Consider the following 26,337-nt stretch of genomic DNA (forward strand, 5'->3'; position numbering starts at 1 on the left):
CACAGGTTACATCTGCATTAGTATCAAGTCATTCTAGTAAGAGGTATTGATGCTAGACGAAACGGTCCCATTTGGTAAACCTCGTATGGATGGATGGAGGACGAACGAATGAAGGTACGAATGGGCAGACGGACAGGACAATCACTATATGCCTCCCGCATCAGTAAATGCCGGGGGCTTAAAAACAGAATCAGAATTTTTTTTCTCAGTAGGAAACGGACCTTATTTGCATACAATCATTATATGTCCTAACTAATGAGAAAACCTCAGTTTTGTAGGCAAAACACTTTTAAACTCCATGTATGTCAGTGTGTTTTCCACTTACACCATTAAATTTCTACCTCAGTCATGTAAAGCTGTGTTGTGTATTAATTGGTTTATTTTTAAACCCTATAATACATTCCATGCATTTCATTGGTTACATGTCTATACATTTCAAATTATGAATATATATAGAAGGTGTTATGGTAGGTTTAAAATGCCTATTTTTATGCCCCCCACCCACTTTGCTTTGCAGATGTCGATCAGTCTGTCAGTCTGTCTGTCTGTTGGTTGGTCGGTCTGTATGTAGACCAATCCGTTTCCGGATGATAACTCAAGAACACTTGCGTCTAGGATCATGAAAGTTGATAGAAAGGTTGGTCATCACCTGCAGCTGGCCCCTATTGATTCTGAGATCTGTATGTCAAAGGTCAAAGTCAGTGACCCTGAACATTGAAACGGTTTCCGGATGGTAACTCAAGAACGCTTGGGCCTAGGATCATGAAAGTTGATAGGGAGGTTGGTCATGACCAGCAGATGACCCCTATTGATTCTGAGGTCAGTATGTCAAAGATCAAGGTCAAAGTGACCCGGAACAATTAAACCTTTCCGGAGGATAACTCAAAAACGCTTAGGCCAAAGGTCATGAAAGATGATAGAGAGGTTCTTCATGACCAGCAGATGACCCCTATTGATTTTGAGGTCAGTAGGTCGAAGGTTACAGTTTCCAGACAATAACTTGAGAACGCTTTGGCCTAGGATAATGAAACTTGACAGGGAGGTTGATCATAACCTATAGATGACCCCCATGGATTCTGAGGTCAGTAGGCTAAAGGTCAAGGTCACATTGACCTGGAACAGTTAAACCCTTTCCGGACGATACCATGAGAAAGCTTGGACCTAGGATCACTACACTTAATTGGGAGGTTGATCATAACCAGCAGATGACTCCTGTTGACTTTGAGGTCAATAGGTCAAAGGTCAATGTCACAGTGAACCAGATCAGTAGAAATTTTGTTTACAGTGAGCAAATAATTTCTGTTCCTTGTGCAATTACTGAATGCATCAAGGGGGGTATTTCGTGTTCGACGAGCTCTTGTTAACTTTTGTTTACATTTTGGCATTTTTAAATCATTGTTTGTTTTCCTAGTGAAAAAAAAAACACACTAGTGAAAATATGTGTATGTAAAACTAAAGTTCAAAAGGATTTAAAATACTAAGACAACACATTCTTTACTAGTCTCGACTTTCATGTCTTTTCCAGATATAACAACGTAAAATACAAATGAAGTCATGTCCGTTTGGACGCAAACATCAACGGGACAAAAGCGCAGATATAGAATACATTTGTATTAATGCAAAGTAAGAAATAAGCAACAGTAACAAAGATATGACAAAAAACAAAGGTTGCCGTAAAACTTTAACCTTACAAATAACCTAAGTATAACACCTTGGTGACCTTGACATTATGTATAATGGGCCCAGCCCCTGCTATTGATTTTTCGTATTTATGTGGAGTACATGATTTATGAAGTTACAGTAAGATATATGATAGAACAAAAATGAATCGAAAAATACCAAGAAGTTGCTGAAAAATTCACCGAAGAAAGTCCTAATAAGCCCGACCTGAGTAAATACCCCCTTTTTAAATAAGTGACCATAGATGGATCTGAAATCGCTCACTATCCAATAAACCATTTGAACTGAGTATACGTGTTAAATTCGTATTTTACAAATCGACTTTTTTCAGACATGTGCTCTATAATTATAAAGATAAAAATTCTGACCATTTTTCATGAAGAAACCCTTTTATAAAAGCCTCTAGAGACGGCAGGTTTATCCTATATTTCCTATGACCTAGTTTGAAAGGCCGTTCCCAACTTATAAACTTGACCTAATATCATCAAGGTGAATTCCTAAATTTTCAGAAATCTCGTTGAAAAATAGGCCTCTAGAAAGTCACAAGGTTTGTCAATTTTCACCCTGACCAGTTTCGTGACGGCACATGACCCAGTACGAACTGAACCTAGATCAAAGCTGACATCTCAAAACAATTTCATAAGATCTCATGAAACTAATGAGCTTCAAGAGGCAAAAATTTATTGCCTATTTTTAGACCTAAAATGACCTAGTTTTGACCCCAAGTGACCAAGTTTCGAACCTGACCTAGGGATATCAAGATAACCTGACAATATTCATGAGAGTATATCTGAAAAATATGGCTCAAGAGTACAATGGTTTTTTGATATTGACTACTGACATAATGTTTGTAACTGACATGTCAACTTTCGACTTGATCATAATTATCAAGGTAAACTTCCTGACCAATTTCATGAAAATCCATTGAAATTAGCTCTCTAGAGAGTCACAAGGTTTTTCATTTTCTTACCTAATTGTAGTTATTGACGCACATGAACCAGTACAATTGACCTACATCCATCAAGTGTCACTACCAATTTTCATAATGACTCAGAGAATATGGCCTCTAGAAGGCAAGGTTTTTCTATTTAGACTTAGACAGTCTTTTTAATCCCTAACCCAGTATCGAAGCTTGATCCTAGATATACAAGGTTTGACTGACCAATATTTGAAGATCTAAATAAATACATAGGCCTTAGAGAGTCACGGTGTTTTCTATTTTTATTTGAACCATTATATTTTAACCCACAAGGTCACACTTTGCAACTTGACTAGATTCATCAAGCTGAATCATTCTGATCCGAATTTTCATGAAGATCATTGAAATATGGCCTCAGAGAGTCACAAGGTTCTCCTATTTTGGTTAATCATGATCCATTACTTTTTGACCCATGACTACAGATATCGATACGACCTAGTATCACAGATGAACCTTCTGACCAAGTTCCATGAAGATCTCATGAAAAATGAGCCTCGTAGAGGGATCCCCAAGGATTTTCTATTTAAATCACTAATCAGTTTATGAAAACCACACGTGACCCGTTAACTTGATCTAAATTGACACTGAGGTGACATTGGACCATTTCCATGAAATCTCATGAAAATGATGGCTTAGAAGGTCACAAGTATTTTCCTATTTTTGACTACGACCTAGGTTTTTAGCCCCCAGCGTGACTTTTGGTCCTGAAACTGCTAGATCATCAGGTGAACAATCATGACCAATTTTCATGAATGCTTGAAATATATGGCCTCTAGAGAGGTCACAGGTTATTTCTATTTTTAGACTCTGCTTCTTTTTATGTCGCACGTGACCAGTTTCGTAACTTGATTCAAAATCATCAAAGTGACAATTCACAATTTTATAGAGATTCCATGAAAAATGTACCTCTAAGGGCAAAAGCAAAATTAACGGACGGAACGGACGACGGTACGCTACGCTACGGAGCGACGGACGACGGACGCTGCGCGATCACAAAAGCTCACCTTGTCACTTTGTGACAGGTGAGCTAATAAAACCCAACACATCTACATGACAAAGTTTGAAATATAAACGTGAAGCATAAAAGTGAGAATTAACAATACTTATAGCATCTAATTATAATAGTAAAAATGATAATATTAATATGAAATAAGGCAGTGCCTAAATCGAGAATCGTTACAATTCATTAGCTTGCACAGAAATATGCGTTTGTATCAATTTAAAGGTAGATTTTTGTTTGTTTGTTTGTTTTGGGTTTAACGCCGTTTTTCAACAGTATTTCAGTCATGTAACGGCGGGCAGTTAACCTAACCAGTGTTCCTGGATTCTGTACCAGTACAAACCTGTTCTCCACAAGTAACTGCCAACTTCCCCACATCAATCAGAGGTGGAGGACTAATGATTTCAGACACAATGTCGTTTATCAAATAGTCACGGAGAACATACGCCCTGCCCGAGGATCGAACTCACGACCCCGCGATCCGTAGACCGATGCTCTACCTACTGAGCTAAGCGGGCGGGCAAGGTAGATTTTACAATAAAAACGAATATAATGTACTGCATATATTTGTACTAATGTGCAAGACGTTACAGTTCGGATAAGTTATGTGGACGCTTATTACGCACAATAAAAAAGTGTATTCTTTCAAAAAATCCAAAGTCAGACACCCTGTGCATGTGCTAGAAGACCACATTTTTTTAATTTGATAGTATATCTCATTTGGTATATATAGAAATCATCAAAATTGTGATCAGTACTGTTGAAATGTGTAGCCACACCATTAGCATAAATGCAAGATCGCTGAGATTGTTAATGTCAAATTTATGACTGTTCATACGTTTATAAACATGTTGTCGTGTTCGGTCCACATATTGCATGTTACACTTTTTACAAATTATGAGATAAATGACATTTGATGATGTGCAGTCTGTATTAAATTTAAGTTTGTACATTGACGAATTTGAAGAACTAGCGAATTTGTCAGTTTCTACTATCCTGGTACAATGTGTACACCTAGGTCGGAAGCATTTGCTGGAACAGGCACTGACGGGAATAGGGGGCAGTGCAGAATACCTAGACTTTACAAGAAAGTCTTTAAGATTTTTAACAGGCTTATATGCTAAGATTGGTCTGTAGGAATGCAACTGTTGGACTGAGATATTTGGCGATAGTTTAAATAAATCCCAGTATTTATGTATTATACTGCCAATGATTGGTGGGGAAGGATTATATTCAGTAACAAAAGGTACACTTTCAACTTGAGCAGAGTTGTTATTGTATATCAGGGCTTTATCTTGTGTAACATTACGCAATTTGTTAAATGCAGCATCAATTACACTATCTGCCTAATTTCTGGATTTGAAAAGTTCATGTAGTGTCCAGAGATTTAGCAAATTGATTATTGTCGGATATAATATGACGATATCGCTTAGCAAGACTGTAGGGTATGACATTTTTACAAGTCCTTGGATGACTAGAGGAACAGAGAAGCTATTGGTGCAGCTGGGATTCCAGGAAAACATTTCTATTTACAAAAGTCCCACATTCAGAGTTATGGACAGAACAAGAAACAGACCCTGTTAACCTTTGACCTCTAAGTGTGACACTGACCTTAGAGCTAGGGATCTGGGTCTAGCGCATGACACATCGTCTCATTATGGTGAACATTTACGCAAAGTTATTGCAAAATCCCTTCATGGTTGGCAGAGTTACAACCAGGAAGAGATTTTAATATGCCCACCTTCAGGGGCATAAAAAAGACTGAACTTTTTGGGTCCTGACAAGTGGAAGTCTGGTAGGTTGGGCAGAAGTGGCAAACAAATAAAATTTCAATTAAGGCCCCATCAACTAACAGAAGTCTCTGCCAGGGGTAGAGTACACTGTGTTTATTGGTTCTCCTTTTATGGCTCTGACACTGTTTGAGTATGACTAATCATGATTTTGGTTGCAAAATGTCCAAACTGCGAAAATCACAATTAATTGTGTGGCTTCACAACTGATAAGAGGGATATGCTAAACACAAAAATTCTCAAGTATCTAAAGAAACAAACCTGAAACAACTTCTTTCCATCGTTCTTCCTTATCATGTGGTATCTGACTAAAATCCAACAGTTTTCCGTCTTCTGACATAAAGTCTGATATATCACAATCAAGAATCTGTCCTTCAGATGTTCCTGCATATATGTGCTTAGGATTTTTTGGATTAAATCGCAATACCATAATTGGATATCCTCCATAACGAGATTTTCTAACATCAGCTATTTTCTTTCCTGACTTAGGTTCAAATAACTGAAAAGAAGTAGGTAAAAGCAATATTTCAGCATGCAAGTAATCAGAGAATGGAAGAATTTCAGAATTTGTAGTGTGTGTTAAATGCCAACCAAATCTATCTTATATCTAAATTTTAAACATTTATCTTTGCAACAATGAAAACACTCCACATACCATAAACAACAAAAGCTGTCCATAAGACAGCCCGCTCCACTATTTGGTGAGTTGACAGTAAAATGAATATATGTCTCAATAAGAGACTTCTACTTCAAAAGAAAGATAAACCAAGGGACAAATTCTGTCAAAAACACAAATTAAAATTACTGGGATTGTTACCACACATGCAGATGATGCTGGTAAGGATGTATTTTGAGTTCAAGTCATTATCTTATATAGTACTAAAGTTATGTCCAGAAAATGAAGTTTGTCAAAAAATTTAGGTATCAAAGGGGTATAATTTGGTCAAAAATACAAATCAGAGTTATGGGAATTGTTGAAAATGATGATAAAGATACAGTTTCAAGTCTTCATCTTATATTGTACTAAAGTTAATGTTATAATATATCCAGAAAGCGAAGACTGCCAAAAAAACTTTAAGTATGAAAAGGGCATAATTCTGTCCAAAACAAATTAGAGTTATGGGGATTGTATATAACCACACAATCATGCAGATGATGATTATAAAGAAATATTTATAATTTCAAGTCATTATCTTTTAAAGTATCAAAGATATGTCTATAAACAAAGCTTTCTAAAAAATTTAACATGAAAATAATTCTAAGTATAACTAGATGATGCTTTTGTTAAAAAGCTCATGTCTCCCTCAATGCAAAGTCGTACAGGTAAGAAGTCAATAGGGGTCAGGAGCGAAAGTCAAAGAGACACTGATGGTTGGCTGCAATAGGGATCATCTACTTGGCATGTCAAGTCATCTCGCTAAGTTTCAACACTCTTGGCCTAGTGGTTCTCAAGTCACTGTTCAGGCTCCTGTGACCTTGACCTTTGATCAAGTGACCCCAAAATAAAAGGAGTCATTTACTCTGCATGTCCAATCATCCTATTAAGTTTCAACATTCAAGAACAAGTGGTTCTCAAGTTATTTTCCGGGAATGTTTTTACATGACCAATCCCCTGTGACCTTGACCTTAAAGGCTTTAATAGACAGACCCAAAATAAGGGGTCATCTACTCTGCATGTTCAATCATCCTATGAAGTTTCAACATTCTGCGTCAAGTGGTTCTCAAATTATTGATCGGAAATTGTTTTCCATGTTCAGGCTCCTGTGACCTTGACCTTTAACAGAGTGACCCCAAAATCAACAGGGGTCATCTACTCTGCATGTTCAATCATCCTATGAAGTTTCAACATTCTGGATCAAGAGCTTCTCAAGTTATTGATCGGAAATGGTTATCAATGTTCTGGCTCCTGTGACCTTGACCTTTAACGAAGTGACCCCAAAAACAATAGGGGTCATTTACTCTGCATGACCAATCATCCTATGAAGTTTCAACATTCTGGGTCGAGGGTTCTCAAGTTACTGACTGGAAACGGTTTTCCACGTTCAGGCCCCTGTGACCTTGACCTTTAATAGAGTGACCCCAAAATTAATTGGGGTCATTTACTTGCATGTCCAATTATCCTATGAAGTCCTGGGTCAAGAGGTTCTCAAGTTATTGATCGGAAACGGTTTTCCATATTCAGGCCCCTGTGACCTTGACCTTTAGAAGAGTGATCCCAAAATGGATAGGGGTCATCTACTCTGCATGACCAATCATCCTATTAAGTTTCAACATTCTGGGTCAAGTGATTCTCAAGTTACTGACCGAAATGGTTTTCAATGTTCAAGCCCCTGTGACCTTGACCTTTAACAGAGTGACCCCAAAATCAATAAGGGTCATCTACTTTGCATGAACAATCATCTTATGAAGTTTCAACATTCTGGGTGAAGTGGTTCTCTAGTTATTGATCGGAAATGGTTTTCAATGTTCAGGCCCCTGTGACCTTGACCTTTGACGGAGTGACCCCAAAAACAATAGGGGTTGTCTACTCCAGCAGCCCTACAACCCTTTGTAGTTTGAAGGTTCTAGATCAAATGTTTCTCCAGTTATTGATAGTAAATGAAGTGTGACGGCCGGACGGGGCGAGACATAACAACTTTGTGACCTTGACCTTGGGTATAATGGGCCTAGACTCATACTTTGTTTGCCTTGGGTATAATGGGCCTAGACCCATACTTTGTTTGTATGCTGGACAATGTTTCTTCTTCTCTTCCGGATAAAGTACAGGGCCCACTCTGGAGCATCGACGCACTTGTTGAACTATGTACAAGGTGACTGTGAGGCGTAAACATTGTGCAGATTTAAAAGACGATAAAATCATGAAGTGCGTCTAGTGTTGGAGGCCCTGGAGTCCCGCCTTGAAGCTGTCAAGGTCTGGGACATGGCAACTTCTTCCGGAAGTTGATTCCAAAGTCGAATGGCAGATGGGGAGAAGGAATGGCGGAGTAGTTTATGTGAAGTTACAGTGAGATATACCGGTAAGCAATTGTAACAAAGATATGACAGAAAAACAAAGGTTGCCGAAAAACGAGTAGAATAGCCCCCCTATTCTCCGAATAGTGGAGATAGAAAGGGCCATGGTGGTTCTTACTTGCTCAACTGACTTTCACCACTCAAACAGTAATAATGTTGGAAGAAAGTCATGCAGAAAACAGTTATGACAAATAACTAAAAAATCAGGCAACAACATTTTTACACTTTCAACATAATTATATATCACAAAGTTCAGGCAGAACACATCTTCATCATATTGACTATGTGCCTTCCTTCAACAAGAATGATGTCAACCTTATATGATGCATGCTCTAAGAAAAGGCTTAATAGAATAACAAACAAATTTTACAATATGGCTATAAGACAAAAATAATCAGACACAAAAGTCCCCGCAACATGTACATGTCAGCTTCATGCTGATGATGTATATAAGTTTTCATTTTAATTGGATGGAAAATGTAGGAGCAGTTGAGTGTACAATGTTCTAATGTAGCTGTAATTTTCTAAGCCTAAAGAGTTGGTAACTCTAGAAAATAATAACTGAACATAGAAATATACTAAATACTGTATACGATACATAAATGGAAAAGTGACAACTCCCTCTGGTGGTCAGATGTTTTTGACAAACTGGAACAGTTTGAACAAACTTGATATAGAGTCATCGAAAAAACGTTTCTGTCATTTTTTAAAGCAGCTTTATGTAAATCAGACATATTAGTACAAGGGTTCCACTGGACCTGAAAACCCAAAAGTCCCAGGACCCGTAGGTCCAAATTTTTAAGGGTCCTTTTCCAAAATACAGGAGTCCTGTCCCAACACGCCAGTATTATGGACTAAATTTTCTTATATAGTAATATGCAGCTGGTAATACAATGATATTAACCAAAAGATTTTGTTTTATCGATATTTATTTCATTTTAAAAATCATAATTATGGCTTATGTAGTTGTTAGTAATAAACTATTACAAGAATGGTGGGTGGGGTTTGATATCTTTGCATGTTATATTATCAAAAATGTTTCAAAATACAAAATGTATGGTCCTGACTACTGCCTGTGACTATGACCGCTGAGGTATGGACCTGACTACTGCCTGAGACTTTGACTGCAGAGGTATGGACCTAACTACTGCCTGTGACTTTGACCGCATAGGTATGACCCTGACTACTGCCTGTGACTTTGACTGCATAGGTATGACCCTGACTACTGCCTGTGACTTTGACTGCAGAGATATGGACCTGACTACTGCCTGTGACTCTGATCACTGAAGGTATGGTCCTGACTACTTGCCTGAGACTTTGACCAAAGAGGTATGGTCCTGACTACTGCCCGAGACATACCATACCGGACCTACATGATCAATATCTGCTGTTTTATTGGAAGCTCTTTAATACTTCAATCATGTATAAGACATGAAAATACTACGTAAGAATGTGCATGAAAACTATGAATGTATTTGTATGTGACTCCATTAAAAGTCAAGGTCACAGGGACCAGAACATGGAAAACTGTTTCCGATCAATAACTTGTGAAACACTTGATCAAATATTCTTGTGTGAGACACACCTTTTCAGTACACATTTTTACCGAATTTACTTAAATATTTATGGATGAGATAAGATATACAGTCCATGTACTTGGAGGTACATGAAGTCATTAATGAATACTGAATCTATAACTCTTACCTTAATAGTTCCATTGTCACATCCTACTGCAAGGATTGTTCCATCAAATGAATACTGTAATGAATACACACCTGCCACTTCCCTCTCCAAAGTAATCTCATGGTCAACAGACAACTTTGTGAACCTTTCCGGGTATGCTTTACCTGATATACAATATATCATAGTTTCATTTTAACTTTTGTCTAAGTTTGCAATACACATCAACTACCAACATGGCTCCTACACATACAAACTACTTCAGTATCAGTATAAAATGGGAGCAAGGGACAGTAGATTTGAAAATTCCACATATCTGCACTGGTACCAGTGCGAAAAAAAATCATAACAAGAGCTGTCCGTAAGACAGCCAAGCTCGACTATTCGAAATATTGTCACAGAAGCAGGAAATTATTACCCAAAATGTTAAATATCAAAAGAGTTTAAGTTCGAAAGGGGACATAATTTGACCAAAATACATATCAGAGTTATGGGACTTGATGCTATCAACTAGTTTTATAACCCCGAAGAAACATGTTAGGTTTAAATTCAATATCTGCATTAGTTTTGGAGATAGTAACTTGCATGTAAACTTTAACCAGAATTTTCTAAGTCCAAAAGGGGGCATAATTTGTTCAAAATACATGTTAAGAGTTATGGAACTTGACCTAGTGAGGCTGGTAATTGACCTAGAAAAGGAATAAATAAGATTCAAAGCTATATGCCTTTTGGTAATAGCTGTATGTACTTGCACGCAAAACTTTAACAAGAATTTTCTAAGTCCAAAAGGGGGCATAATTTGCAAAAAAATACATGGGACTTGATTCTATTAACTAGTTTTATAACCCCGAAGACACATGTGAAGTTTCAATTTAATATCTGTATTAGTTTTGGAGATAGTAACTTGCATGTAAAACTTTAACCAGGATTTTCTAAGTCCAAAAGGGGGCATAATTTGCCCAAAATACATGTCAGTGTTATGGGACTTGTCCCAGTGAGGTAGGTAATTGATCTAGAAAAAGAAAAAATAAGTTTCAAATCTATATGCCTTTTAGTAATAGCTGTATGTACTTGCACGCAAAACTTTAACCAGGATTTTCTAAGTCCAAAAGGGGGCATAATTTGCCCAAAATACATGTCAGAGTTATGGGACTTGTCCCAGTGAGGTAGGTAATTGATCTAAAAAAAGAAAAAATAAGTTTCAAATCTATATGCCTTTTAGTAATAGCTGTATGTACTTGCACGCAAAACTTTAACCAGAATTTTCTAAGTCCAAAAGGGGGCATAATTTGGCCAAAATGAAGGTCAGAGTTATGGGACTTGGTGCTATCAACTAGTTTTATAACCCCGAAGACACATGTAAAGTTTCAATTCAAAATCTGCATTAGTTTTGGAGATAGTAACTTGCATGTAAAACTTTAACCAGGATTTTCTAAGTCCAAAAGGGGGCATAATTTGCTCAAAATACATGTCAGAGTTATGGGACTTGACCCAGTGAGGTAGGTAATTGATCTAGAAAAAGAAAAAATAAGTTTCAAATCTATATGCCTTTTAGTAATAGCTGTATGTACTTGCATGCAAAACTTTAACCAGAATTTTCTAAGTCCAAAAGGGGGCATAATTTGGCCAAAATGAAGGTCAGAGTTATTGGACTTGGTGCTATCAACTAGTTTTATAACCCCAAAGACACATGTGAAGTTTCAATTCAATATCTGCATTAGTTTTGGAGATAGTAACTTGCATGTTAAACTTTAACCAAAATTTTCTAAGTCCAAAAGGGGGCATAATTTGCTCAAAATACATGTTAGAGTTATGGAACTTGACCCAGTGAGGTTGGTAATTGACCTAGAAAAAGAACAAGAAATCACAGAGTGATCTTGGAGCCCACCAATGTGCCATTTTTGAGTGTTCCAAATTCAAGACTTATTGACTAGCTCAAGGTCAAATTTCATTTCAGTACACAACACTGTGCATGTGGTCCGAATACGAAAGCTGTAGCTTGAGAAATGTGAAAGTAGGTCACTAGGTCAATGTCAAGGTCAAAGTTTGTTTCGGATCACAATCTTATGCATGAAGTCTAAATTTGAAGCCTGTAGCTACAGAAATGTGAAAGTAGGTCACTAGGTCAATCTTAAGGTCAAGTTCATTTCAGTACACAAAACTATGCAAGTGGTCCAAATTTGAAGGCTGTAGCTCGAGATATGTAAAAGTAGGTCACTAGGTCAAAATCAATGTCAAATTTTATTTCAGAATACAAAACTATGCATGTGGTCCAAATTTGAAGCCTGTACCTTCAAAAATGTGAAAGTAGGTCACTAGGTCAATGTTAAGGTCAAAGTTCATTTCGGTACACAAAACTATGCATGTGGTCCAAATTTGAAGGCTATAGCTTGAGAAATGTGAAAGTAGGTCACTAGGTCAAAATCAAGGTCAAATTTTATTTCGGAATACAAAACTATGCATGTGGTCCAAATTTGAAGCCTGTACCTTAAAAATGTGAAAGTAGGTCACTAGGTCAATGTAAAGGTCAAAGTTCATTTCAGTACACAAAAATATGCAAGTGGTCCAAATTTGAAGGCTGTAGCTTGAGAAATGTAAAAGTAGGTCACTAGGTCAAAATCAAGGTCAAATTTTATTTCGGAATACAAAACTATGCATGTGGTCCAAATTTGAAGCCTGTACCTTCAAAAATGTGAAAGTAGGTCACTAGGTCAATGTAAAGGTCAAAGTTTTTTTTGGTACACAAAACTATACATGTGGTCCAAATTTGAAGGCTGTAGCTTGAGAAATGTGAAAGTAGGTCACTAGGTCAAAATCAATATCAAATTTCATTTTGAAACACGGAACTATGCATATGGTCCAAATCTGACGCCTGTACCTTCAAAAATGTGGAAGTAGGTCACTAGGTCAAAATCAAGGTCAAAGTTTTTTCCAGTGCACAAAACTATGCAGGTGGTCCAAATTTGAAGGCTGTAGCTACAGAAATGTGAAAGTAGGTCACTAGGTCAAAATCAAGGTGAACTCATGTCAAGGTTCATCTTGCCACTCAAAAATATACATGTGGTCCAAATTTGAAGGCTGTAGCTACAGAAATGTGAAAGTAGGTCACTAGGTCAAAATCAAGGTCAACTCATGTCAAGGTTCATCTTGCCACTCAAAAATACATACGTGGTCCAAATTTGAATGTTGTAGTTATTGACAAGAACATTTTAAAAGCTTTTCCCTATATAAGTCTATAATGAACCATGTGACCCCTGGGGCGGGGCCATTTTTGACCTTAGGGGGATAATTTGAACAAACTTGGTAGAGAACCACTAGATGATGCTACATAACCAGTATCAAAGCCTTAGGCTTTGTGGTTTGGACAAGAAGATTTTCAAAGTTTTTCCCTATATAAGTCTATGTAAACCATATGACCCCCAGGGCGGGGTCATATTTGACCCTAGGGGTATAATTTGAACAATCTTAGTTGAAGACCACTAGATGATGTCACATACAAAATATCAAAGCCCTAGGCCCTGTGGTTTTGGACAAGAGGTTATTCAAAGTTTTCCCCTATATAAGTCTATATAAACCATGTGACCCCCAGGGTGGGGCCATATTTGACCCCAGAGAAATAATTTGAATCATCTTGGTAGAGGACCACTAGATGATGCTTCAAACCAAATATCAAAGCCCTAGGCTCTGTGGTTTTGGACAAGAAGGTTTTCAAAGTTTTTCCCTATATAAAATATAGAAATAAACAAAGGGCCATAACTCACTCATAAATTGTTGAACCAGTCTGATTTTCAGGGGGACACAACTAGGGTACCAATACATCATTCTGACAAAGTTTGGTCAAAATCCCCCTGGTAGTTTCTGAGAAGATGCGATAACGAGAAATTGTTAACGGACGGACGGACGGACGGACGGACCACGGACGCAGAGTGATTTTAATAGCCCACCATCTGATGATGGTGGGCTAATAAATAAGTTTCAAAGCTATATGCCTTTAAATGATAGCTGTATGTACTTGCATGCAAAAACTTAACCAAGGTGTGACGCCGACGCCGACGCCGACGCCAGGGTGAGTAGAATAGCTAGACTATTCTTCGAATAGTCGAGCTAAAAAATCCAATTTTGATAAATTCAAGGCAAGTGTTGAGCCGATGTATTGCATAATTATACTTAGCACTTCATTATGTGACATTTTCAGCCTGCCGATTCTGTTGCTTCTGTGATAAAAATGAGTAAAATGCCGGTTTCTGGACACTCAATTTTGAGGCAACAAGAGCTCATAGAACACGAATTGCCCCCCTTGATGCATTCAGTAATTGCACAAGGAACAGAAATTATTTGCTCACTGTAAACAAAAGTTCTACTGTTCTGGTTCAATGTTACATTGACTTTTGACCTATTGACCTCAAAATCAACAGGGCTCATCTGCTGGTCATGATCAACCTCCCTATTAAGTTTAGTGATCCTAGGCCCAAGCGTTCTCATGGTATCGTCCGGAAAGGGTTTAACTGTTCCGGCCCAATGTGACCTTGACCTTTAGCCTACAGACCTCAAAATCTATAGGGGTCATCTACAGGTCATGACCAACCTCCCTATCAAGTTTCATGATCCTAGGCCCAAGTGTTCTCAAGTTATTGTCTGGAAATGGTTGAAATGTTCCGGGTCACTGTAACCTTGACCTTTGACCTACTGACCTTAAAATCAATAGGGGTCATCTGCTGGTCATGATCAACCTCCCTATCAACTTTCACGATCCTAGGCCCAAGCAATCTTGAGTCATCATCCGGAAACCGTTTAACTGTTCCAGGTCACTGTGACCTTAAACTTTGACATACTGACCTCAAAATCAAAAGGGGTCATCTGGTGGTCATTATCAACCTCCCTATCAACTTTCATGATCCTAGGCCCATGCATTCTTGAGTTATCATCCAGAAACCGTTTAACTGTTCAAGGTCACTGTGACCTTGACCTTTGACATACAGATCTCAAAATCAATAGGGGTCATCTGCAGGTGATAACCAACCTTCCTATCAACTTTCATGATCCTAGGCCCAAGCGTTCTTGAGTTATCATCCGGAAACGGATTGGTCTACATACAGACAGACCGACCGACCGACATCTGCAAAACAATATACCCCTCCTTCTTTGAAGGGGGGCATAAAAATGCCACAAAATGCACACCTTGCGTGACCTGTACCGTATTATCTGCAAATGACTGACCTAAAACACATGTATATTTTTAAAGCATGTGACCAGACGACAATAATGGTAGGAAGAAAAATGTCTCTTCACCATTTACTTTTTCCGCAAATTTGAACTGAATCTGGATGGATGGACGACCGTTCCCATTTCGTCTGACTTCCGTTACCTCAGGTAAGATTTTAGACCTGGCCACCTACATGGAGCTAGGAAAATCGGTTTAAGCACATATTTATTTTACACAATAATTACTCATAAGTAGGAATCCTTGGTTCTATAAACATCATAAATAACCAGTTGAATATATATGCCTGTAAAGTACATCTATTTTATTTAAAAAAAGCGTACCCAGGCCAAATGCGAAACTGGCCCCTGCTACTAAAGGACTTTCCTAAAGTTGCTTTTCATGCCTGGACCTTCAAAATTCCGTATAGACATAAATACTATAAAGGTTAATCAGATGTTGTAACCAGCACTAAGATAAACTAATACTGCAGGTAACATAGATAGATTACTTGCCCACTGTACATTGGATTAAGATTGACAATATAAACAATTTATTTCCCTTGATTTATGAAGGTTAAGGGAGTCTAGTTAGAACACACAAAAGTCAATTCTGTATTGGAGAAAGACCTTAGTAGTGTGTAATAAACTTGAGTTGTGTTTTTTAATGCACTAAAAGATATTGGCTGCCCGTTGGCAGGGGCAGAGAATGGGTAGCTAGGAGTCCTGATCTGAAGCATCTGTGTTTATGAGCAGTAAGTTCTGCTAACTAGAAAGACTACTTCTCTAATTTTAAAATGACTAAATTCTGTAGCAGCTAGAAAAATCCGAATTTTTTATCTGATATATTCAAGCTGAAAGCGGGTAACTACGGTATGTAATTTTATATACTGAGACTTTAAAACTTTCATCAAACCATCAGCATCTCAGAATAAATAGGGGTCATATCCTGACTACAGCCAAAGCCTTCCCAAAGTTATTGGTATCATATTGTTTTCACAGAAATTTATAATAGATGCTGTACTGGTTTCGAAGCAGTTTCCATCATAAAATGAAGGTTTTTAAAATATCTTTTTTTCTTGAATGTTTCAGTTCCGTAAAATGCCCCCAAAGAGAACACCTTAGCTCTTCTGCTTTACGAAAACATGAATATCAGTAGTGTCTAGCGCACATGATAACACCCAGAGGGGTTCCAAAAGGGGTGAATAAATAGAGCTGAATCGGTTGACTACAGAAGCAGTTTCCGTCAATTTTTGTTTTAATATTTATGTACATTTTTACAGTGAATACGACTAGAAAAGCAACATCCGTGTTTTTTTTTTAATCTTTCTGGTGAAATTAATTAATACAATTTTAAGAAATTTGAAGGTTCATGTGTTAAATAAGGCTTGTTGAAAATAGGAGGTAAAAAAAAGCAAAACCTGAGACTCGAACTCGCGATCTCATGCTTGCGAAGCCGATGTTCTACCGATGCACAAAAATGACTCATTTTTATCTTTATCATGTATTTTTGGTAAATCATCTGGTTTCGACTGCCAAAAGGAGGAACTTTCAACTTAATTGGGGATTACAGAGTTATTCTCTGCGCATGCGCATTGGTTGCACGTGAAATCCCCCATGTGCGGAATGTAAACAAAACAATTATGGAATGGACAATTCGAATTTTCTTGGAAAGTTTTTACCCTTTGTTGCTGAAATTTCATAGATTGCAGGGTAGCATTATGGAAACAATCTCGACTTCTTTGTGAAGAACGTCACGAAACGTAAAATAACGCGTTGACGGATACTACTAGCCGACGGAAACTGCTTCGAAACCAGTATATAAAAATATTTTTATCTTATTAAATTGTAGAACAAGTACAAATAGCAGCAAGACAAGTAGCTTATCCTGAAGGATGAATTTGTCAAAGTCTCACTTAATAAAAAAAATCCAAAAAAACCCCAACATTTTTCCTGATCTACCTACCCTATTTTTTTTTAGCATGTTACCAGAAACAAAGATTATCTTTTTTAGGCCTAGTAGTATAACAATGGCTAAATGCTCAATGGATGCAGTGGTATCATGTTTAGATCAACTCTCATCCTCTCATTCTTTTACTAAGTAGTTTGAAAATTAAAATTAACCTATGAAATTTCTGTATAATAATATCCTACTTTAAGTGAACTCTGTTTCACCCAATTATAATCCCAGGTCAACATTCTCTTAATATTTTAAGTGCTTTTAGTGAGGTTATTCTTTAGCAAAACATCAACATTTTTATAAAGATTTTGTATAATTGGCACGAGATGTTGGGGGGTGGGGATTTTTTTTCATTCTGAATTTCTCTTTTTTGTCATTATAATAAACCTGGTGTTATTCTATTTATCACATGTTTGATGTCATAAGAGTGAATAAAGCCAAAACACATTCTTGGTATTACACTAGTGTAATAACACTTTATAAAGTATAGGAGACATTGGTCGAATTGACTTGGTCTATAATAGGTAAAGAAAATATTAATTTGATGTTTCAGTAGGAAAAGCTTACATGTGATAAAAAGAATATTACATTTGTGTCTTTCAACGTTGAGTTTATTAGAATCTTGAAGAAAACTGACAAAATGCAAAGCTCTGGTGCACATTTTATCGTTTTATTCAAATCATTTGATAAATTCAATATGAAATGACACTTATGAATTATCTTCTCTATATACAATTCGAAGATTCTGTCACACAAACCATTTGTATAATTCAATTATTTTTCACTCAGATATGTATTTAAAGCTGTTTTCGGGCGCCTGATGCATGAGGTGGTAGACAAGGAGATCAGGCACTGAAAATTAAATCTGTAAAAACTAATTTAAGTTCAACAGAATGCGAACATGTTGAAATAATTATGCCTGGTCAGCTTTGATATTTCAACAGGGTACAAGGACTGGAAATATTAAGGTTTTGATGGAGGCCTTGAGAAACAAAAATCAAACAACACCAAATCATAGAAAGAAAGAGTTGTTTGAATTGAAAATTGAACAGCATGTAAAACATGTACATTACTTTATGAAACAAGTGTCAGTATACTGATATAAACATTGAATTCCGGAAAAGGGCTGCCTAAAGGGGCTCCACTTCCGGACAGTTAAACGCCTTTAAAAACTCACCATTTTCAAAGAACTGTTACACATGTTTGTTTTGATGCATTTGCAATAGCGTGCGAGTGGTGAAATTTCACGTAACAAGGTGGAACATAGTTTTCAGCAATTGATTATCTTTTTTTCTTTACAAATGGCATTCATTTTCAAAGGGAGACAACTTTTTCTCAAAGATTACTTAAAATAATCGGAAAAAGTTGTTTCCCTTTGAAAATGAATGCCATTTGTACTTAAAATAATCGGGAACAGTTGTCTCCCTTTGAAAATGAATGCCATTTGTAAAGAAATAAAGATAAACAATTGCTGAAAACTGTGTTCCACCTTGTTATGAGAAATTTCACCACTCGCACGCTATTGCAAATGCATCAAAACGAATATGTGTAACTGTTCTTTGAAAATGGTGAGTTTTTAAAGGCGTTTAACTGTCCGGAAGTGGAGCCCCTTTAGGCAGCCCTTTTCCGGAATTCAATGTTTATATCAGTATACTGACACTTGTTTCGTAAAGTAATATACATGTTTTACATGCTGTTCAATTTTCATGTCAAACAACTCTTTCTTTCTATGGTTTGGCATTGTTTGATTTTTGTTTCTCAAGGTCTCCATCGAAACCTTAATAGCTCCATAACTCTTTGTATATTTTCCCATTAAAAATGTATTATCATCTAGATCTATAATATTAGCGAAATGTGATCTGTGCCCATGTAATTAAAATATTGGGTGTACATTGTGAAATTAACAAAGGTCTAGATAAGTTTCCCCATAAATCTGACAAATTTGCATAGGTTCCATACAGACTATCCTCTTTTTTACTTTGCCTGTTTCTGGTTGGTTTGAAATTTCTGATATTGTTTCTTTAACAAGTTATGCTATGTGATTACAGATACATTTTTTTTTACTTTCTGATATGTAATTTATAATCAATTTACATTAATTTCAACTCATTGCCTGACTGGCATGTTGTATAATAATTCAGATCAAAGATTATCTGTATTCAGTTTCAAACATCACGAAGTTCAAATAATAAGACCTTTTATCTTTCTACTTTCAAATTTTTTTTTTCACCTGATAAGAAAATTGAAAGGAGGAGGTAAAAGGAGGCATACCCCTTTAAAACTTATACCAAATAAGAAATTAAGCTGGTATATCATTGATCCCCTTCAACAAGGTAGATTTCAGATCCTGCAATTTCATAAGGTGAAACACAACATTCATGAGAAAAAAGCATACATTAGATTAGATTTGTAAATGTATAGTACATCATCAATAGAAAAAATTCATTTACCCTACATTTTTAATTCTATATCACATACAACAGACTGATGTACATGAAATAATTGTCAGTATCGTCTAGGACATAACACTAAAATAATAAACAGAAAAAACTCACCCTTAGCAATAGTCTGTCCAGCATTGATGGCTTCTTCAAGCCTTCTACGTGCCATTGTCTTAGTCCTGTAATACTGAAATGTATCTGTGTCTCTAAGAACTTTCTTATTCTATCATATCTCCATTGATCTCAAATCTATCTTCACCTGTCAATTAGAAAAACAATAATTAGTGAATTATAGCCCATTAATTCCACACAAAGGACAGAACTAGTGTTTTACCCTGATCAATAGGAATCAATTATAACAGAAAGCAGGTGAAAAATACTTTTTAAAGCAGTATCATGTTTGAAAAACGGATAATTCCCCCAGAGTGATGCCAACAAGATTATCAGTGGCCCACAGAGAGTCTGAAACTGATAAGGTGGTAAAACTAGAAATATTGCAAAGATTGTGTTAACTGGAGAGAATTTCACTACTGCATCTTTCAACAGAAATTTCAAACACTGGAGGAAAACACTTGAAATATTCCAAATGAAACACTGAAGCATCACCACTACAATATTATTGCAGATTCTGTATCAAACTTTTTACAAGAGATAAAATCATCTGATCTCAAAATTTGTGTGTGTGAGTGTCTGTGTGTTCGAGTTTAATGTCTTTTTTCAAAAAAATTTCAGTGATATAAGACAGTGTCTACTTGTAGCAGTGAGCACAATGCCCAACTCAAAAATTTGAAAGTGCAGCTACTGAAAGTCCAGGTATAGACAACTATATTTCTATATATCTGCATTTTATCAAGTTTTCATTTGATTTATTCGTAATAATATATGTCATATAACAAGTTACATATATTTACAAAGAAAGTATAACAAGAGGGTGATGATGACCCTATCTCTCTGATGTGTTAAACTTGGCCTTGGAATCATCAAGATAATCATTCTGACAAAGTTTCATAAAAATGGGTGGCCTCTCCAGTGTTTGATTTGAGTGATGACCTAGTTTTTAATCTGGCATAGGAATCATCAATTTAAACATTTGTACCAAGTTTCATTAAGATAGGATCATAAATATGGCTTCTAGAATGTTAACAAGTTTTTCCTTTTGATTTCAGCGGGTGGCCTAGTTTTTGACCCAACATGACCCAGATAAGAACTTAGCCTAGGAGTTATCAAGATAAACATTTTTAGCAAGTTTCATGAAGATATGTTTATAAATGTAGCATCAAGAGTTGTTACAAGCTTTTCCTTTGATTTGACCAGGTGACCTAGTTTTTGACCCAATACGACCCAGTTTCAAACTTGGCCTAGGAATCATCAAGAAAAACATTCTGACCATGTTTCATAAAGACAGGGTCATAAATGTGGCCTCTAGAGTTTTAACAAGCTTTTCCTTTGATTTGATCTGGTGACCTAGTTTTTGACCCACATGACCCAGGTTCGAACTTGGCCTAGAGATCATCAAGATAAACATTCTGTGCAAGTTTGTATTAACGCAAAGTATAAATGAAACCTCTACAGGGCTGAAAGGGCAAAAATAGAAGATTTTGCCCTTTCCAGGCAGTAATTAGCTAACCTGAGCCAAAGGCTCATGGTGAGCTATTGTGACCGCTCAATGTCCGTCGTCCGTCGTGTGTCATGTGTCCGTCAACATTTTCTAAAAAAATCTTCTTCTTGAAAACCACTTGGCAGAATTACACCAAACTTCACAGGAATGATCCTTGGGTGGCCCCTTTTCAAAGTTGTTCAAAGAATTGAATTCCATGCAGAACTCTGGTTGCCATGGCAACCGAAAGGAAAAACTTTAAAAGTCTTCTTCTCAAAAACCAGAAGGCCTACAGCTTAGATATTTGGAATGAAGCATTGCCTAGTGGACCTCTAGCAAACTGTTCAAATCAAGACCCCGGGGTCAAAACTGATCCCGCCCCAGGGGTCACTTAAATTTATATAGGAAAATCTTAAAAAATCTTCTTCTCAAAAACCAGAAGCCCTAGAGCTTAGATATTTGACATGTAGCATTGCCTAGTGGACCTCTACTAAAATTGTTCAACTCATGACCCCAGGGTCAAAACTGACCCGGCCCCAGGGGTCACTTGATTTTACATAGGAAAATCTTCAAAAATTTTCTAAAAATAAAGCAGAAGGCCTAGGGCTTAGATATTTCACATGTAGCATTGCCTAGCGGACCTCTATAAAATTTGTTCAAATCATGACCCCAACCCAGGGGTCACTTTATTTTACATAGGAAAATCTTCAAAAATTTTCTTAAAATAAACCAGAAGGCCTAGAGCTTAGATATTTCACATGTAGCATTGCCTAGTGGACCTCTACAAAATTTGTTCAAATGATGACCCTCTGGGTCAAAATTGACCCCACCCCAGGGGTCACTTGATTTTACATAGGAAAATCTTCAAACATTTTCTAAAAATAAACCAGAGGGCTTAGGTATTAGATATTTGACATGTAGCATTGCCTAGTAGACTTCTACAAAATTTGTTCAAACATGACCCCGCCCCATGGGGTTACTTGACTGTACATAGAAAAATCTTCAAAAATTTTCTAAAAATAAACCAGAAGGCCTAGAGCTTAGATATTTGACATGTAGCATTGCCTAGTGGATCTCTACAAAATTTGTTCAAATCATGACCCCCGGGGTCAAAATTGACCCTGCCTCAGGGGTCACTTGATTTTACATAGGAAAATCTTCAAAAAATTTCTAAAAATAAACCTTAGATATTTGATGTGTAGCATTGCCTAGTAGACTTCTACAAAATTTGTTCAAATCATGACCCCCAGGGTCAAATTGAACCTGCCCCATGGGGTAATTTGATTGTACATAAAAAAATCTTCAAAATTTTCTTAAAATAAACCAGAAGGCCTAGATCTTAGATATTTGACGTGTAGCACTGCATAGTAGACTTCTACAAAATTTGTTCAAATCATGAAACCCCGGGGTCAAATTGACCCCGCCCCATGGGGTTACTTGATTGTACATAGAAAAATCTTCAAAATTTTCTAAAAATAAACCAGAAGGCCTAGAGCTTATATATTTGACATGTAGCATTGCCTAGTGGACCTCTACAAAATTTGTTCAAATCTTAACCCCCCAGGGTCAAATTGACCAAGTCCCTGGGGTTACTTGACTGTACATAGGGAAATCTTCATAAATTTGATAAAAATAAACCAGAAGGCTTAGATCTTAGATATTTGATATGTAACATTGCCTAGTAGACTTTTACAAACTTTGTTCAAATCATGACCCCCGGGGTAAAATTGGCCCCACCCCAGGGGTTAATTGATTATACATCAGAAAATTTTCCAAAAAAATTCTAAAAATCATCAGTTTGACATTTGAAACATGTAGCTCATATTACTCAGGTGAGCGATCCATGGTCATCATGACCCTCTTGTTCTATAACCCAGCCGGTTTTCAAAAGGAACGAGATGTTACTGTGACTTAAGTTGTGTGTAATTGTGGCTAAAATCAATTGTAAAATTTCACTTCTATAGTGTTCACAAGGTAAAAATTAACAAATTTTGACCCTTTCAGGTGTCAATCAGAGGCTGTAGCTCTGGAACCTATGACTGGATCCAAAGGATTCATCAAGAAATCCAAGATCTATTGTTGTTGAAGATATTTTGCAAGTTTGTAATAAATCAAACCATAAATGAAGTCACTGTATGGCTGCAGAAGTCAAAATAGCAAATTTTTGCCCTTAAATGGCAACAACTTGGAACCTATAATGGGAACTGGCCAGTTACGAAAGAAACCAAAATATTATGCCAATACAAGTTGTGTGCAAGTTTGATTACATTCCATTGCAAAATGTGGTCTATATTATGTTCATTAGCCAAAATAGCAAATTTTGGCCCTTTAAGGGACCATAACTCTGAAACCCATGATGCAACCTGTCCAGTTTTTTAAAGAAACCAAAATATTACGCCAATACAAGTTATGTGCATATTTGATTAAATTCAATTGCAAAATGTTGTCTCTACCATGTTCACAAGCCAAAAATACAAATTTTGGCCCTTTAAGGGGCCATAACTCTGGAACCCATGAAGGTATCTGGCCAGTTTTCGAAAGAACCAAGATATTATACCAATACAAGTTGTGTGCAAGTTTGATAAAAATTGATGGCAAAATGTGGTCTCTATCAAGAAATTGTGAATGGACAGAGGCATGAAGGATGATCAAAAAAGCACACCTTGTCACCAGGTGAGCTAAAAAGGTGCTACACTTAATAAACTACTTTTAAATTACTTGTAATATATCATGTAAACCTTTTGGCCTATTATCAGCGCTAATCATTTAGTCAGTCAATATTTACACCTAAATACCATGCTTAAACTGTAAATATGTTATTTATATGCAAATTCTTTTTGTGGGTATTTCAACCTGAACTGATAAACAAGATTTTATCAAAAGATATAAAATTACCTTTATCAGAATCAAATGTTTATTGTTAAAATAATTTAATAGGCCTACCCATCCAAGGGCAGTACAAGAAACAGTCTAATGGAACTGAAAAGACATTGAACTTAACTCTTATACAGGAACAGACCTATAAACATGGCAAATGGTTTGATTTTCTTCAAGAACAATATGATCATATGTCAATGTCAGGAAAAGAACTTGCCATTGTACAAAATCAATTACTGAATGACTGTAAATGAAAAAGAAGGTCATAATAACATAGGTATGTAACAAAATATCATTAGATGATATAAAAGAGAATAAATCAATATTTACACAAACTGTAAACAACTTTTACATGATCTCCATGTATAACACTTAGATCATAAATACAGGTATAACATAAGTATCAAATTGTGCAGGCGGTACACTGTATGTGTACAAAGACAGTCATTCGGACCCCATGTTTTTGTCCACAGGAAATAACTTCTGAGGCTATTAAAATTTGGTATAGTTTACTGAAAAGAAGAGGGGCATAATATTTTGGTAGACAATCACAAGATGAGAAAGTAAAAGCGATAAAGAAGAAATCTAGCAACCTAAAAAAGAATATTTTGGTCATAGCCAGACTACCTATAATGGTTCTTCACATTAAATTTGATCAGAACTGTGATTGTTACACTGACAGAGATTGGACACAAAAAGTGCATCATTCTGTAAAGTGAGAAATTATACACCTTAAATTACTATAAATAGTAAGAAAATTTACAGTTGCTGACCAGTTGTTAGAATACTGCCTGCAATGCCGTTAACATGCCAATAACAAGAATATAAGTTTATCATTATGTATATCACAAACAACGCCTTAAATTGCAATGGCATGCCTGAGAGTAGTCTAACTCATTTGGCGTTTTACTGTTAGGAAAACATAAACATTAAAACATCCAAAAAAGTCATGAAATACTGGTCAGACTTACTTGCTCCAATAAATTAAACATTAATATTCATGCAGAAACAGCAAAATAATAATGGGTGGAATATAAATCATAATTATGAATAAGAGACTTAAATCTTCAGAAATATGATGTGAACTTGTACGAGGAGATATTTATCCCAACACCGGTTTCAATACACAGCTGACTGCTGATGACATGAAACTGCAGAAACGTCCTATCATTTGAACTAGCCTGAAAGGCACTGACCTCCAGATCGTTCAACAACAAAATAAAAAAAAGAGAACATTTTTGTATATCAGAAAAGAATTTCTCAAGAAGGCTTTGAAACTTAGTTATTGGCATATTATATGTTATGGAAACCCATAAGAAATAGTTGCATTTACTTATTTTTCCATTTTGAATTGACAAGCATTTGTAACGGGTACCAGATGTAAACTGCTGTAATTATAAAGGGCATTAATTTTTATTGCCTCGGCAGCCTAGGTTCAATTCACAACTCGGTCATGTTTTTTTCCCTGATTTGGCATTTTAAGATAGTTTAGAAACAAACAAAAACTCATGTTCTTATGTCCATATTATAATGACCAAACTTTAATTTTAAAGAAAGATCACTAAAATATAGCCCAAATCTGGAGATCAGTGCCTGGAAATGATTACTGGTACTTTAGTATCTACATTTAGGAAAAATTTAAATGGGCTTCATCCTGTTGGGAATACCAGTAACCTTTAACCTTTACCCTGCAAAATTTCTAAAATGGACCGGTCTCATTATAAATATCATTCAATTTGGGCAGTACAACTTACTACTCAAAGGGGTATTCACTGAAAATTTACTGACTGAATAGCAAACAGTGCAGACCATGATCAGACTGCACGGATGTGAGGCTGATCTTGGTCTGCACTGGTCGCAAAGGCAGAATCATATGCCGGGAGCAGGCTAAGGGTTAAGGACACCTTTGGTATTTGGTAAGTGTTTATTAATCCCCCACCGTGGCGGAGGGATTATAGGAATGGTCTGCGTCCGTCCTTCCGTCCGTCTTTCCGTCCTTCTGTCCGTAACAAAATCGTGTCCGGTCCATATCTCCTAAACCCCTTGAAGGATTTTCATGAAACTTGGGTCAAATGATCACCTCATCAAGACGATGTGCAGAACCTATGAGTCAGCCTTGTCG

At 36.5% G+C, this 26,337-nt stretch overlaps 1 protein-coding gene across 3 annotated transcripts in view; it reads right to left on the bottom strand.

Moving 5' to 3' along the window:
• Positions 1-26,337, bottom strand: part of LOC123562065 (uncharacterized) — a 57,807-nt gene that overhangs the window by 16,887 nt on the left and 14,583 nt on the right. For all 3 annotated transcript variants that reach the window (XM_053533457.1, XM_053533445.1, XM_053533452.1), the window contains exons 2-4: positions 19,856-20,000; positions 10,166-10,308; positions 5,711-5,948 (exon numbers count right to left, since the gene is read on the bottom strand). In XM_053533457.1, the coding sequence (XP_053389432.1) occupies positions 5,711-5,948; positions 10,166-10,308; positions 19,856-19,910 (436 nt within the window). In that variant the 5' untranslated portion in view covers positions 19,911-20,000. The remainder of the gene's footprint in view (positions 1-5,710; positions 5,949-10,165; positions 10,309-19,855; positions 20,001-26,337) is intronic.

This window comes from Mercenaria mercenaria, chromosome 2 (genome assembly GCF_021730395.1).
Source record: "Mercenaria mercenaria strain notata chromosome 2, MADL_Memer_1, whole genome shotgun sequence".
Classification (NCBI taxonomy): domain Eukaryota; kingdom Metazoa; phylum Mollusca; class Bivalvia; order Venerida; family Veneridae; genus Mercenaria; species Mercenaria mercenaria.